This window comes from Mustela nigripes, chromosome 14 (assembly GCF_022355385.1).
Source record: "Mustela nigripes isolate SB6536 chromosome 14, MUSNIG.SB6536, whole genome shotgun sequence".
Taxonomy (NCBI): Eukaryota; Metazoa; Chordata; class Mammalia; order Carnivora; family Mustelidae; genus Mustela; species Mustela nigripes.
This window is the reverse complement of record NC_081570.1, coordinates 77,535,437-77,552,408: the sequence shown is the minus strand read 5'-3', so window position 1 is coordinate 77,552,408 and position 16,972 is coordinate 77,535,437. Positions and strand designations below refer to the sequence as shown.

The 16,972-nt window shown below is 33.9% G+C and overlaps 1 protein-coding gene across 1 annotated transcript in view; it reads left to right on the top strand.

The window, feature by feature from the left end:
- Positions 1-16,972, top strand: part of HFM1 (helicase for meiosis 1) — a 113,608-nt gene that overhangs the window by 56,664 nt on the left and 39,972 nt on the right. Inside the window, exons 23-29 of the mRNA XM_059375367.1 lie at positions 1,033-1,139; positions 1,239-1,286; positions 12,414-12,511; positions 12,594-12,725; positions 15,232-15,317; positions 15,547-15,630; positions 15,755-15,912. Of these exons, the coding sequence (XP_059231350.1) occupies positions 1,033-1,139; positions 1,239-1,286; positions 12,414-12,511; positions 12,594-12,725; positions 15,232-15,317; positions 15,547-15,630; positions 15,755-15,912 (713 nt within the window). The remainder of the gene's footprint in view (positions 1-1,032; positions 1,140-1,238; positions 1,287-12,413; positions 12,512-12,593; positions 12,726-15,231; positions 15,318-15,546; positions 15,631-15,754; positions 15,913-16,972) is intronic.

Sequence of the window (16,972 nt, the reverse complement as noted above, 5' to 3'; positions counted from 1 at the left end):
CAGCTACGTTTATTGAGAGCTTACTAAGTGGTAGGCACAGGACTGAATATTTTAAATTTTATTTTGTTAATCTTTATGATCTTATTGATGTAGTCCCAGTGTCTAGCGTAATGTCTAGCATAAATCAAATGTTTGTAAACACTTATTAGTGAATGAATGAATCCTTAAAGAAGCAAAATGTATAAAGTGAATTTTTAATTCTGTTACACATTATAAGTGATAAAGCTGTGATAGGACATAAGTGTTGGAGAGGATGTGGAGAAAGGGGAACCCTCTTACACTGTTGTGGGAATGCAAGTTGGTGCAGCCACTTTGGGAAACAGTGTGGAGATTCCTCAAGAAATTAAAAATGGAGCTTCCCTATGACCCTGCAATTGCACTCCTGGGTATTTACCCCAAAGATACAGATGTAGTGAAAAGAAGGGCCATCTGTACCCCAATGTTTATAGCAGCAATGGCCACGGTCGCCAAACTGTGGAAAGAACCAAGGTGCCCTTCAATGGATGAATGGATAAGGAAGATGTGGTCCATATATACTATGGAGTATTTTGCCTCCATCAGAAAGAATGAATACCCAACTTTTGTAGCAACATGGATGGGACTGGAAGAGATTATGCTGAGTGAAATAAGTCAAGCAGACAGAGTCAATTATCAAATGGTTTCACTTATTTGTGGAGCATAACAAATTGCATGGAGGACAAGGGGAGTTAGAGAGGAGAAGGGAGTTGGGGGAAATTGGAAGGGGAGGTGAACCATGAGAGACTATGGACTCTGAAAAAGAGTCTGAGGGTTTTGAAGGGGCGGGAGTGGGAGGTTGGGGGAACCAGGTGGTGGGTATTATAGAGGGCATGGATTGCATGGAGCACTGGGTGTGGTGAAAAAATAATGAATACTGTTATGCTGAAAAAAATTTTAAAAAATTCATGGAATAGATGATGGAAAATGTTACCTCTGTCAATGTGAGATAATATAATTGCTTAATCCATAAAAAAAAGGGACATAAGTAAATGGGCAAATGATGAAATTTTATAGGTCACAATGATAGCCAGCTGCAAGGAATTTCTAGATGTGCAGTTAAGGATAAATGAAAAGAAAACACTGAATACTTTGAACAAAGATCCAAATCGGGTAACAATCAGGTATGGAAATTAAATATGTTTTAAGTAAATTTTTGAAGGTCCTATTTAGTTAAAATAAGTAATAATAATAAAAGTTTTGCCCTGTGTTTTTATTTATAGATTTCCAATGGAAGGAAGAATTAAAACAAGAGAAATGAAAGTAAATTGGTAAAGATGATTACTAAATGTCTTAAAATAATACCATATGCGATTCCTATTTCTGAAAATTTTTTTTAGTTTTAAAAGTTACTATAATTTATTTTCCTTAATACCAGAAAGGACACATTTACATAAAGGTGTCAGAATATACATGTGAAATTAATGTCCCAAAACTCTCAGACTTCAATTAAAATAGATGATTTGTGGATTTTTTAAAATCAACAAACATTTTTTGAAAGTGTGTTCTGCCGAAGCAAGGTAATGATAGAAAAGAAGATTAAGTTTGTCATCATCAGGAGGTTTCAAGTTAGCTTGAATGAGAACCATGAGAACCATGTGTATGAAGATAATGGACAGTATGGAAACACATATAATAAATGTATATTGAATGATAGCAGCATTCTGGGAAAGACAAATAGTAAAAGTAAAAACATGAGTGAGTGAATGCATATATGACAGTGGAATGTCTATTCTATTGAGAATGGAAAGTTTGTATAGAGGAATAGTAATTAGAAGAGTAAACTAAGACTACATTGTAAATTGTTTGCAATCACAATCACAAATACAATGACATTCTTTTCTGCTTGCCTAGTGGTTGATTTTCTGAGTATTTAGTTCTTACTATTAAACTTTTTGATTAAGATAGTGTGATTTCATGTGAAATAACTTTTTTATGTACTTCGGTAAAACCTGTTATTCTAAGAATTTGCTTTTCCTCCTTAGCTAGAGGAGGTCACTCTCTCTGGGACACTTCCTTACATTCCATTGAGTTTTATCTCCCACATGCCTTGAAGTCTCAGTAACAAACTTCTCACAGTTTTATACAGCTCAACAGACAGATTATAGCTTGCACAGTAGAAGTTAATGTTCTGTTTTTTAGCTTTATTTTTCTAGAAATTAAAATACCCTTAGAGACCATATAGTCTAGTCCTTTCATTTTACAAATGAAGTAAGTGATGCCCAGCTAAACTGTGACTTTCCCAAGATTTTATTGCAATACTAGAGACTGAGCTAGAGCTACAACCCAGGTCTCTTTCTTCTGTCAATTTTTTTCCCCAATATACTCTGTTGCATCAACTATTGGGTCAAATTAAATCAGAGTATTTTTCCACAAGCATCTTCTTAGGAACACTTTATTGGCAGCTTTAATGCTTCCATTTACCTTCTCTTAAATTGGGTCATACATTCTTTTAATTGGGGCTGTAGATTTTAGATTTGATGATTTTATAATTTTTTTTTAAATATCATAATTTAGTTTCCTATTATAATTTCCTACCTTTCATCTACTTGAGTGTGACCAGGAAGAGAGAACTATGTAGAATCTTTTCTTAATCCAAAATGTATGGTGTTTTGGTAGGTAATAATGGCTATTAATAGTTACCACTTTCCTGTCTCTCTCATATCCCTGTTACTGTGTTGAATTTCAGATCTGGTTTTTTTTTAAGTAGATGTTAATCTTCTTAAATTTAAATTTTTATCCTTCCAAGTTTCTGACCTTTAATTTAAGAATTTTTTAAAAAACATTTCAATATTTTAATTCCCAGACCTTTTGTACTCAGTACTAGCTCTGTTTGTTTTAACTGGTATTTTTCAGTGAACATTTAAGATGTATTTTCAAATCAGTGATTTCTCTTCTTCATTTGTTCTTGTTATTATATAAGTAAGGCATGGATTAATTTTTAAAGACTCAAAAATTTATAAATCAAAAAGTAATATCTGTTTTGGCCTCCCATATTTCTTCCCCTGAAGTAGCTATTACCAGTAGTTTGCTGTGCATCCTTCCAGTTTCCAGTTTATTTGGCACAAATATGTGTGCTAATAAACATATGTAATGTCTACTACAAAAAAAATCATAACTATTGTTCTTGTGATGCTACAAGGATCAGAGGGGAAGGAATGGAAAACTGAATGGGAAGAAATCAGAGAGGAAGACAAACCATGAGACACTCTGGACTCTGTAAAACAAATTGAGGGTTACAGAAGGGAGTTAGGTCATGGGGTAACTAGGTGATGGGTATTAAGGAGGGCAGGTGTTGTGATGAACACTGGGTGTTATACTCAACTAATGAATCATTGAACACTACATCAAAAACTAACAACGTAGCTAATTTATTTTAGTCATCTTCTTTTATAGAGTGTTCAGCATAATATAATTTGAATTTGATTTTGAAGGGTGCTTTCATAAATTAGCTGAATGAATTTGGGGGTTGAATGAATTTGGGGGCTGAATCTGATTTGGGGGTTAGATAGCTTAGACTACTATATATTCAGACATTTATACGTTTATTTTTAAGGAATTTAGGAAACATTAAGTGGATTTATTCTTATAGTAATGAGTACTTGAAATGCAAGTAATTAAGCCCAAGGAGGAAAAACAAACCAGAGGTAGTAAAGAGAAGGAAAATGCGAAGAAGCATCACAGTGTACAAATATGTTGGATGTGGGGCACCTGGGTGACCTACTCAGTTAAGCTCCTGCCTTTGGCTCAGGTCATGATTCCAGAGTCCTGGGATAGAACCCCAGCAGGCTCCCTGCTCAGTGGGGAGTCTGTTTCTCCCTCTGCCTCAGTCCCACCCCTTACCTCTGTGCAGGTCTCTCTGTCAAATAAATAAATAAAATCTTAAAAAAAAAAAAAAACTAGTGATATACTAAACGTTGGCTAATTAAACATAATAATAAAAAAGTAAAATAAAATAAAAAGATTCTATATCTGTACATATACACATTAACCTTATTTTAATAGCAATGTTTACTTTAATGATGTATTCTATAAATATAATATTATAAAATATATATGAAATAAATATAATTTTTAAAAGATTTTATTTATTTATTTGACAGACAGAGATCACAAGTAGGCAGGGAGGCAGGCAGAAAGAGAGAAAGCAGGCTCTCCGCGGAGCAGAGAGCCCGATACGGGACTCAGTCCCAGGACTCTGGGATCATGATCTGAGCCGAAGGCAGAGGCTTTAACCCACTGAGCCACCCAGACGCCCCTATAAATATAATTTTTAACCACTCCTTTGTTGATGAAGAATTAGATGGCTTACAAATTTTTACTATTACAAATAATGCTGAAATGAGCTTTTTGGTGTTTATATCATATTTTTCAATGATTTCTGGGTGAAAGTGTATATACATGAGAAGATTTAATATATAATGCCAAATTGCCTTTGAAAAGGCTTCTCTGATTTACAATTCCCACTCACAGTGTAAAAAGAGTGACTGTTTCCACACATCCTAATACTTGTTTTGTATCTTTAAACTTTTGTCGATTTGGGGTGCCTGGGTGGCTCAGTGGGTTAAGCCTCTGCCTTTGGCTCAAGTCATGGTCTCCGGGTCCTGGGATTGAGCCCCGCATGGGCTCTCTGCTCAGCGGGGAACCTGCTTCCCCCCCTCTCTCTGTCTGCCTCTCTGCCTACTTGTGATCTCTCTCTTTCAAATAAATAAATAAAATCTTAAAAAATAAATAAATAAACTTTTGTCGATCTAATGGATGAAAATTATATTTAAAAATTTGTATGTCCCTGATTATTAGGAGGAAATATGTGTATTATCTGGTTTTACGCAGAAGTTTTAAATTGTTATAAAATCATGCACAGTTATCTTTTCCTTATGAGTTCTAGATTTTGTGTCTTTTAGGAAGTTTTTTCCCATCCTGTATTTCTTAGGATTAGAAAACTATATAATAAAGTGAATTAACAATAGCTTAAAGAAGACAGGCTTCTATTCTTTTACCAAAAAGATAGCTCCAAGTGGATACTCTAAGGTAGATATGGTGGCTTCATGGTATCATTAGTATGTGGGTTTCTATCTTTCAGTTTTGTCATCCCACATAACTTCTATTTCAAGGTCACCTTATTGTCCTAAATGACTGCAGGGGCTTCAGCCATTTACATTTGAGTATCTTCTCTCGTTTGGTAGACTTCTTGGAAGTCCTGATAACAGTTTGCACCTAGTTATATGACTACCCGTAAGTGCAAAGGACACTGGGAAATATCGTGTTGATAGTGTGCCTAGGTTAAAATTGGAGTTCTGCTGTTAAGAAGGAAAGATCATGAGTGTTGGGTAGGCAAAGCAGCCTCTGCCACATGTCCTAAGATTATAGGACTTCTTTTGTCATTTCTTCTAATACTTGCAAACCATTTTATTTTTACCCTTAGGCTTCTTATAAGGCATCTGGAGTTAATTTTTTATATGGTATAAGTTAGGAATTTATATTTTGTTTCCAAAAGGTAGTCAGATATATTTGATAAATATGTTGTTGTTTTCTCTTTGCCTACTGATTTGAAATGCTGTCTTCTCATAACTAAATTCCTAACGATCTATTTCTGGACACTTAACTATTAGTCTAGTCTATTTATTTTGTTGCTGTGATGGTATGACATTGTTTTATTTGCTTTTCATTTATTGGAAGTTTTGTGATATGGTAAGACAAATTCCTCCTTTTTTTCTTCTAAAAATATTTTTGGCTATTCTTACATTTTTACTCTTTATGAATTTTAGAATCAGCTCATCAAGATCTGTAAAAAGTTCTGTTGAAATTGATTTTATAGATTAGTTTGGGGAAGATTCTTGTTTTTACAGTTCTGAATCTTTCTTTCTAGGAATATGGTATCTTTCTCCATCTATTCAGGTTTGTATGTCTTTCTGTGATATTTTGTAATTTACCATTTAGGTTTATATTTCTTGGTAGGTTTACTTCTTGGTATTTTATGGAGTATGATATTGTGAACAGAGTCCTTTTAAAAACTGCAGAACATATTTTGTAATCAGGTATGGATGGTATATAAGAAGGCTACTGTCCGAAATGACTGCATTTGGTTTTTGTTTTAAGGCTACTGGTTTTGAATTTTGACTGTTTATCTATCTTACTGAACTCTCTTAAGAGTACTAGAAGTCCTTCATTTGATTTGCAGGGATTTTCTAGATAGACAATCATATCTATAAAGAGAAATAGTTTTATCTCTTGATTTCTAATAGTTAAAACTCTGTTTGTTTGGTTTTTTTCTTAACTTGTTGTAGGCAAAACTTCTAATATACTGTCTTTAGTTTCAGAGCAAATATTCTTGTCCCATTACTGTTTTTAGGTGTCAAGCATTCAGTGTCACACCACCAAGGAATTCCTCACACCTTTGGGATTAGGTTCTGGGATCCATATTCCTCCTTCTCACTTAAACGTAAAAAGGTTTGAGTTCGTGGTAGAGAGCAACCTATTTTGGGTTGTCATTGTAATGAATCTGAAAGTGTCTTTTATGTTTTTTGGTTTTTGTAAGGTTTCTAACTTTCCTTGAGTACATTTTTGCTAATTTATATGTTCTTGAGTTAGCATTAATTTCATCCAGATTGTTTTATGACGCGTTTTGTTCTCTAATAAATTAAAAGTTTCCTCTGAAAATGTAATGTCAGCTTTCTAATTTCTAATATACTTGTGTCATCTCTTCTTTTTCCTAATTGGATTTTCCAGAAGTTTCTATATTTTGATCTTTGCAAGCCATTTATTTTTTAATTTCATTAATTTCTGATTTTATTTTTATTTTCTTTTACTTTCTTTTTTTTGGTAGTTTTTAAAAAACTATATGTTTGCTCCATTTATTTTGTTTTTCTTGTTTTCCATAAAATATTTAAGACTACAGATTTTTTAGTAAGTACCACTTTGTCATTGTTCTATAGGTTTTCTAAATCTATTTCTATTCTTTTTAATGGTAACTTTAATTTCCTCTTTAAGAATTATTTAAAATTGTTTTTTTAAAGTCTTAAAGTCAGTATTTTATTGTTAATTTCTACTTTTACTGGGTTGTAGTTGGAGAATGTGGCCTGTCAGTGTTCTGCTTTATGATATATACTGTGATTTTACTTGTGGATTAATATATGGTTAATTTTTAAAATTTTTTATTTACTTTTTATTTTTAAAATTTATTTTTTCATTTTATTTTTTATTATTTTTATTAACATATAATGTATTATTTGTTTCAGAGGTATAGATATGTGAATCATCAGTCTTACACAACTCAGAGCACTTACCATAGCACATACCTTCCCCAGTCTCCATCACCTAGCCACACTATCCCTCCCACTCCCCTCCCCTCGAGAAACCCTTAGTTTGTTTTCTGAGATTAAGAGTCTCTTGTGTTTTGTCTCCCTGTCTGGTTTTGTATTGTTTCATTTTCCCCTCCCTTCCCACATGATCCTCTGTCTTGTTTCCCAAATTCCTCATATCAGTGAGATCATATGATAATTGTCTTTCTCTGATTGATTTATTTAGCTTAGCATAATACCCTCTAGTTCCATCCATGTCATTGCAAATGGCAAGATTTCAGGGTTTTTTTCTTTATGGCTGCATAATATTCATATACACACACACACACACACACATACATACATACCACATCTCCTTTATTCATTCATCTGTTGATGGACATCTAGGCTCTTTCCAGAGTTTGGCTATTGTGGACATTGCTGCTATAACATTAGGGTGCACATGCCCCTTTGGATCACTACATTTGTATCTTTAGGGTAAATACCCAGTAGTGCGATTGCTGGGTCATAGGGTAACTCTATTTTCAACTTTTTGAGGAACCTACATACTGTTTTCCACAGTGGCTGCACCAGCTTGCATTCCCACCAACAGTGTAGGAGGGTTCCCCTTTCTCCACATCCTCGCCAACAGCTATCATTTCCTTACTTGTTAATTTTAGCCATTCTGACTGGTGTGAGGTGGTATCTCACTGTGGTTTTGATTTGTATTTCCCTGATGCCGAGTGATGTGGAGCACTTTTTCATGTGTCTGTTGGCCATCTGGATGTCTTCTTTGCAGAAATGTGTGTTCATGTCCTCTGCCCATTTCTTGTTTAGATTATTTGTTCTTTGGGTGTGGAGTTTGAGAAGGTCTTTACAGATTTTGGATACTAGCCCTTTATCTGATATGTCATTTGCAAATATCTTCTCCCATTCTGTCAGTTGTCTTTTGGTTTTGTTGACTCTTTCCCTTGGTGTGCAAAAAAGCTTTTTATCTTGATGAAGTCCTAGTAGTTCATTTTTGCCCTTGCTTCCCTTGCCTTTGATGATGTTTTTAGGAAGAAGTTGCTGTGGCTGAGGTTGAAGAGGTTGCTGCCTGTGTTCTCCTCAAGGATTTTGATGGATTCCTGTTTCACATTGAGGTTTTTCCTCCATTTTGAATCTGTTTTTGTGTGTGGTGTAAGGAAATGGTCCACTTTCATTCTTCTTCATGTGGCTGTCCCAGTTTTCCCAAAACCATTTGTTGAAGAGACTGTCTTTTTTCCACTGGACATTCTTTCCTGCTTTGTCGAAGATTAGTTGACCGTAGAGTTGAGGGTCTATTTCTGGGCTCTCTGTTCTGTTCCATTGATCTCTGCATCTGTTTTTCTGCCAGTACCACACTGTCTTGATGATTACAGCTTTGTAATAGAGCTTGAAGTCTGGAATTGTGATGCCACCAACTTTGGCTTTCTTTTTCAATATTCCTCTGGCTATTTGGGGTCTTTCCTGGTTCCATATAAATTTTGGGATTATTTGTTCCATTTCTTTGAAAAAAAAAATTGGTGGTATTTTGATAGGGATTGCATTAAATGTGTAGATTGCTTTAGGTAGCATAGACATTTTCACAATATTTGTTCTTCCAGTCCATGAGCATGGAACATTTTTCCATTTTTTTGTGTCTTCCTCAGTTTCTTTCATGAGTACTTTACAGTTGCCTCTTTGGTTAGGTTTCTTCCTAGGTATCTAAAGGTTTTGGGTGCAGTTGTAAATGGGATTGACTCCTTAATTTCTCTTTCTTCTGTCTTGCTGTTGGTGTATAGAAATGCGGCTGATTTCTGTGCATTGATTTTATATCCTGACACTTTACTGAACTCCTGTATGAGTTCTAGCAGTTTTGGAGTGGAGTCTTTTGGGTTTCCCACATAAAGTATCATATCACGTGCAAAGAGTGAGAATTTGACTTCTTCTTTGCCAATTTGGATGCCTTTTATTTCTTTTTGTTGTCTGATTGCTGAGGCTAGGACTTCTAGTATTGTGTTGAATAGCAGAATGATAGTGGACAGGCCCACCATGTTCCTGACCTTAGGGGAAAAGCTCTCAGTTTTTCTCTGGGGGCTCTCTTAATATGTAGACTCATGTCTTTCTTCAGTTCTGGGAAGTTTTCTTCTTTAAGTTAATTATTTCTCCTTTATTCTCTCTGTTCCCTCCTTCTGGAACTCCTACTAGGTGAATGTTGGAACTTCTGACTCTCTGCTGACATTTATTACCTTCTCTCCCAGTGCAGAGTCTTGCTTGTCCCTCTCCCTTTGCTCCTCACTCCCCACGCCACTCTCCCTTTCTCTCTCTCTCTCCAATAACTAAATAAAAAAATAAAATCTTAAAAAAAAAAAAAAAAGAATAAAGGCACCTTACCTCTCCTGGGTGTTTGTTATTACTGCTGACCTGCCTCTCTGACCTCAATGTCTATACTCCTGTGTTAGCCCTTAATACATACCAAAACTGCCTAATATTTTCCACAAATGAGAGAGTGGCAGCAGCAGACTAACTTACTTGCTCAGAATACAGCATTTCAATTAATTGTTCAGAGAAATATCTCAGGACTGCCTTTCTTAATCTGTTGACTTTTTTATTTAAGGAGTTTTTTTTAAAAATTGTAGTTGACATAACAATGTTAATGTTAGTTTTGGGTGTACAATATAATGATTTCAACAGTTCTATGCATTACATGATGCTAACCATGATAAATGTAGTTACCCCCTGTTGCCAGTTATTACAATATTATGTCTGTTGACTCTTCTGCATGTGTTATGGATAATTTTTTTCGGCTTTTTTCTCATAGATTTGATCTTCTTCATGGATTTTATTTTTTTCTTTTTTTAAAAGATTTTATTTATTTATTTGACAGAGAGATCGCAAATAGACAGAGAGGCAGGCAGAGAGAGAGAGTGGGAAGCAGGCTCCCCACTGAGCGGAGAGCCTGACGCAGGGCTCAATCCCAGGACCCTGAGATCATGACCTGAGCTGAAGGCAGAGGCTTAACCCACTGAGCCACCCAGGTGCCCCCATATTTTATTTCTAACATTAAACTTTCTTGTCTACCAGTGGCATGCTTTTGCTCTCCTATAGTTTTATGGTTAGAGACATAAACATATAAACACACGTATACATACATATGTTCATCCTTTCACGTAATTTGAGGAAGAGTAAGTACATAGAAAGCGCCATGTGCTAACTTGATTTTTTGTCTCAGATGTTTCTTTGGGCATTCTTACTCTATGTTTAGGCAGAAAAAAATGGCTGCAGAATAACTCTTCTCCTCTCGAAAGAGTTGTGCAACTTCATAATACACCTTTAACTTTCCTTTATTAGCAGAATTTCTTTTGTTATTATTGTTCTTGTTTATAGTCTTTAATTGAAATGATGAAACATAAAAACAAAACTAAATAGCTACTTTGGTCTAGATTAAGATGTGGTACCTGAGTTGGGATTCATTTGAAGGATTTCTATCCTTTATACACACATCTTTTCTGAAAAATCCTTCCTTTACTAAGTTGGCCAGGATACAGAAGTCTTTTGGAAAGTTCTTATATCATTTTTATTAGTTTACTAACTTATCTTAATAACAGGGCCACATCTAGCTACAAAGTTGAGTGAGAAATAGAATCTTTGTGTATAGGTCAGAAGAGATAATATGACAGTCAGCTAGCAATTTTCTCTCATAGGTATGCAAAGCATCGTATGTAGTGCCTAGAGTATAGTAAGTATTCAAGAAATGGTTATTACTGGGGTGCCTGGGTGGCTCAGTGGGTTAAAGCCTCTGCCTTTGGCTCAGGTCATGATCCCAGGGTCCTTAATCCATTTTGAGTTTATGTTTGTGTATGGTGAAAGAAAATGGTCCAGTTTTATTCTTTTGCATGTGTCTGTCCAGTTTCCCCAATAACATTTGTTGAAGAAACTGTCCTTTTCTCATTGCATATTCTTACCTCCTTTGTCAAAGATGAATTGACCATATAATGATGCATTTATTTCTGGCTCTGTTCTCTTCCATTGATCTATATGTCTGTTTTTGTACCAGTACCATGCTATTTTGATTACTATAGCTTTGTAGTATATCTTGAAATCTGGGATGGTGATACCTTCAGTTTTGTTCTTTTTAAAGATTGCTTTGGCTATTTGGAGTCTTTTGTGGTTCGATACAAATTTTAGATTATTCCTTACAACTGTTTCTTAATAGATAATATAAAATAACTTTCCAAAGATAACCAAAAGAATTACATAGAATTATATAATTCAATAGCCAAAAGAATTAAATAGTTTCTAGTTTCAGCTATATGCACCCATTCTGAGAAGTGAGTTGGTTACTACCTTCTATTTTCACATGTTGTTTACTAAAACTAAACTATGAAATTAACTATTATTCTACTTTCTTTGTTATACCTGACTTATTAAGAAATTAATATAAGTCTGATAATTTTAGTTAGATCCATAGGGTGATGAGTTGCACATCTTTGTCTGGTTAGGAAAGTATGGCAAAATGGGATATAGTAGGTGCAATGTATATTAGTTCCTTTTCTCCCTTTACCACCCATTCCTCAAATTTTGTAGCCAAGCAACTGCTGGTTTCTAATAATCAACTAATATGTTACCGATCTTTATATGTTGAACAGAATCTTAAGAGCTAACACTCTGCTTGCCACTCATACGCACTTAATAAATATTTGTTTATTACATAAAGTGCCTTGCTTTTCTATAATAACATTTATGTAGAGCTAAAAGTACTCTATTAGAGGAGAATAAGACAACAATTTTAAATGAGGTTAAAGAAATAGTCTGAGAGTGTCCTGTAAGCATTTGAAATTTATTAATCTAGAAATTAAAATGAAAGTCCTGAGAAGAAATTAGATTTTTGAGAAAAAGGGAGTGTGAAGGGAATGAAGAGAAATAAGAAAACTTTCAGAGGTTGGAAAGAAATTAACAATGACTTGTAACAACAATGGTGCAAGATATAGAATCATCTAGTGTCACAGAGATCAATGTAGAAAGGAATTTTAAGAAGAGATACTTCAATCAATGATGTCAAATATTATGAGATAATAGTTTTTACAAGGAAATGATGAAATTTCTTCTTTCCTTTAGTCTTATTCAGGCTCAGCTAGGATGCATTCCAATTCAAGACTTTGCTTTGACACAAGATACCTCAAAGATTTTCAGAAATGGCTCACGAATTACAAGATGTATGTTATAGGATTAATGGATTTTCAGTATTTTTCCCAGTAAACTATTACACTAGATTTAACTTTGGAAACTTCTTTTTAGGGTTATCAGATTTTGTGGCTGTTCAAGAAAAGAAGTTTGCTGTACTATTGAACAGTTTGATTTTAGCTAAATGTTTTAGATGCAGACTTTGGGAAAACTCTCTACATGTATCTAAACAGCTGGAAAAAATTGGTAGGTACTGAATACAGGCAGACAATTTGTCAATGTCTGCAGTTTATTTTGTTTTTCATTGTTGGGAAAATTATTCTATGGTATTAATAGACTTTAAGAAAAAATGTGTTTGTAGGTCTAAATAAGGTACTGAACTTCTCTTGAAAATCTGATTTTCATTTTCTCCTGCTTGAAGTATTCTATTTGAAATCAATTGAGAAGTCTAATAAAAATGAATGCTCTTTTTTAAAAAAATATTTTTAAAGATTTTATTTGAGGGAAGGGGGAGACAGAGGAAAGAGAGGGAGAGAGCATGAGCAGGGAGGAGGAGCAGAGGGAGAAGCAGACTCCCCACTGAGCAAGGAACCCTGATGTGGGGCTCCATCCCAGGACCTTGAGACCATAATCTGAGCCAAACTGAGCCAGTCAGGTACACCCTACTAAAAATGAATACTTTTATTTTTAAATTAGTTCTCAAACCAAGAGTGAAATTTCACTTTAGTATTAGGTAACTATGTATTGTTCTCTATTCCACTTTTATGATTATTTTGTTTTGATCTCAATGACAAGGTACAGAGCTAGCAATCCTAGTCATTCCTAATTCATTACAGAGAATTATATCACTTATTTATATCTTAACTCCCCCCCCCTTTTTTTTTTCAGTAACAGGACAATATTCACTTTCATCTCCATAGAGATTCTGTAGACAAAAGATTCTGCATAATCACTTCTTACCTATTCAGATGTAGCTCAAGTTATGTATTGAAGAACTCTAGAGGGTACCAGTTACAAAGACTGGGGTATAACTAGGTATACTCTAGAGTTTTCCAATTTGGTGTCTTTGATATTGTGATCCTACTCCTCCTTCTCTCTAAGAAGAGAATTGTTACTCCATGACTAACAGCTTTGTTTGCTTTATAATTTTATATACATTTTGGGGACATTAAAAAATATGTAACGGGTAAAAAAAATATGTAACAGGTTATTAGAGGTTGTCTCATTATTCCTTAGAACAAAGATCTCCACTATTTTGTGAGGAAGTGCTTTATTATTTCCTTGAAGTTTGAAATCAGTGGGATAGCAGAAGACTGGCCAGTCCTGGGAGCTGCAGTGAAGATGGGAATTAGCTGGTGGAAGAAAGTAAGGTCAAATTAGAGTAGGGGTTCTTGACATTAAGGCTCACTTTTCTACTGAAGTCCTAGCAAACCAGATGTTGTACCCATCTCACAAAGATGAGTTCTAAAGTGGGAAGGAGGTTCCATATAACATTTAGGAAATAACAACTTAGAGAAATTTTGAAATTAGATTAAATGATTAAGAAAATTTTCATTATATTTGAAAAAGTCTTTCTGACTTTCTAGAATATTGTCGATCAGGCATCATTTACTTCTATCTTTTCCAAATTGTTGAACACTAATGTGTTTTTTATACTAACTCAGTATGGCTGAAGAGAAGGAAGCAAAAATTGCCCAGCAAAATTAATACACTAGAAAATGGAAGAATCTAAATGAAAAAGAAAATCTACATTCTTCCTGAGCACCAGGAAAAGAATGATGACTACAAATTAATTTTTCAACAACGTTTATAAAAAATTAAAATTCAGGAAAAGTTTCGAGGGAAAATGAACATGGAGGAATTATTAATACTAGGAGTTATATCTTAAGAATGAGTAAGAGAAATTTTCAAGTATAGTTAAAGGTATGGAAAAAGAAATAGTGTAATATCCCCACCAGAAATATATGTGCCTCAGGCAAGATGGTAATATTTTGGAATTTTATACTTCTGATAGTATCTCCTATTTTGGGGTTTGGTTAAATTCATTTGTGAGTATAAGAATTTTAAATTCCAGTTTCCTGAAGCATAAAGAAACAGAGAAGGTGCAAAACTAGACGTGAACTTGAAGAACAAAATTAAAGTAAATGTGGCTAGAAAGTTGTCAGCAAGAGGAGAATGGTAGGAAATTAGATGGGACAGGTAGACTGGTCAAGTCAGATAGGTAAGGGAGTTTGGTCATGGTAAAAAATTTTCACTTTATACAAAATGCAATGGAAAGGAATTGGAAATTTTAGAAGAGTAAAATTATCTGGTTTCAGTACAGAAACATAGAACTCTCTTTCTAAGGTGGACTGTAGCTTTATGAAGCAATATTCCCATCCATAAGTCATATTGTCTTCTCTTCAAACATGTTACATGTTACAGTTAACATGTAACAGTAGGAATCACTTGGTACTTTATAGATGGCATATGATAAAAATAAGTGTTGAATCATCTTGTGAACCCAAGATGTCCTCTCTCTTCTATAAAGCAAATATATGTTTTATTTCATTTTGAAAAAAAAAAATAGAACAATTGAATAAATGTCACAGCCCAAATAATCCAACTGAAGAACTTTTTAAAAAAACTTCAAAAATTAGTTGTTAATCTGGATCTTTAAAACAAATTTTTTACTAATGTCGTTGAAAAGTTAAGTATAGATTTAGTGTAAAATGGATTGTTTAAAAACTGCTATTTGATTAATTTTCCACAGGTATAACATTGTCAAATGCAATGGTAAATGCAGGTTTGACCTCCTTTAAAAAAATAGAAGAAACAGATGCAAGAGAACTTGAACTGGTATTTAATATTCACTTATTCCTAATGTTACCTGAATTTTATCTAAATTTTAAAGCCTACCTTTTATTTCTTTTTTTCTTCTAAAAATTTTTTTTCCTTCTCATAGTCATAAGTATTTTAACTTAAGTTTTTGAGAATAAGCATTATTAAAACTATTGATACTGAAAAGTATTTACTAAAAGAACTTCTAACCTTATGGTAAGAATTATAATGATATAAATGTTTTTAGATTTTAAATAGACACCCCCCTTTTGGAACGCAAATAAAAGAAACAGTGATGTATCTGCCAAAATATGAACTTGAAGTGGAACAGGTAAATTTATTTTAAAGGTATTTTCATTGTCTTTTTAGGAATAAAGCTACCCATAGCTGACTTGGAGCTGAATAAGAGAAGTAAGGTTATTTTTAACACTTTTATGCCTATTCTTTTTTTAAAGATCGCAAGATATAGTGACACCATGGCAGAAATATTAGTGACCATTACATTAAGAAATTTTGAACAGCTACAAACTAAAAGAACAGCACCAGATTCTCACTATGTTACCTTAATCATAGGTGATACAGATAATCAGCTGGTTTTTAAGCACAGAATTATGTAAGTACACGATTTCCACTTGATTTTATTTCTAAGCATATACTATAAAAGAAAAATTCTGCTGAGAAAGAGTAACAAAATCACTGTGGGGTTAATTAAATTACATTTTCCTTGTGCTGTAATGGGGTAGTTGCTTGTCTGTTAAAGAAAGTATTAACATTGGGTCTGTTGTCAGTACTCAAATGAACAGTGTGAAATCTATCACCATGGTTTGTTTTGTTTTGTTTGTTAACAAGTGAATAAATGACCTTTAGGAGTAGCTATAGCCCACTGTTGTTGAAGTTTCTTATTTTTTGCTTTTCTCCAGTCATTCACAACCTTACTACCCTTTCATTATCTTCCTCTTGCTCCTTTTAAGATATATCTAATATTTCCAAAATAAAGTCCAGCAAACTACTATAGCTCCATTGTAGGATCAGGCAACCAGATCAAATATATAAAGAAGGTACCTTCCCTTACACCTGGTTCTCTAGCATGCCATTCTATTATTTTTACATTAGTCTTTTTTCTGATAATGTTATTTCTCTCAGATGCCATAGGCAAACTCTGTAAGGTTAGCAATTATAGGTATAACTAATATTTTTTGAGCTCTTCATAGGTTCCAGGTAATGAATTATTTAATCTTTGTATAGACAGGTGCTATCATTATCTTAATAGAGGAAGAAATTGAGACAGAGAGTTTAATCAGTTTGTCCAAGTTCATATAGGTAGTTTATAGCAAAGTCTGGGTTTAAACCCAAGCAGTCTTACTCCAGAGCCTGTGCTCCTAATTGTATTAATTTACTTGTAAGTTCAGGTTTAGCAGTGACTCAGAAATGGGAATCTCCTCATTGTTGCCAGAGCACTGGAAGATATCTTACCAAAATCATCTATGCAAGGTTCCTAAAAGGACTACAGTGCCTAATAGAACATCCCTTTCACTATTAACTGCTTTACTGCAGCTAGCTATGACACATTTATAGAGAATATGTCATTGTACAAATCTTTGTTTTCTGTGATAAGTCTGAAGACAGTTTTGTATATATAAAGTTAAAATAAATTCAATCACAAAATTGATTGC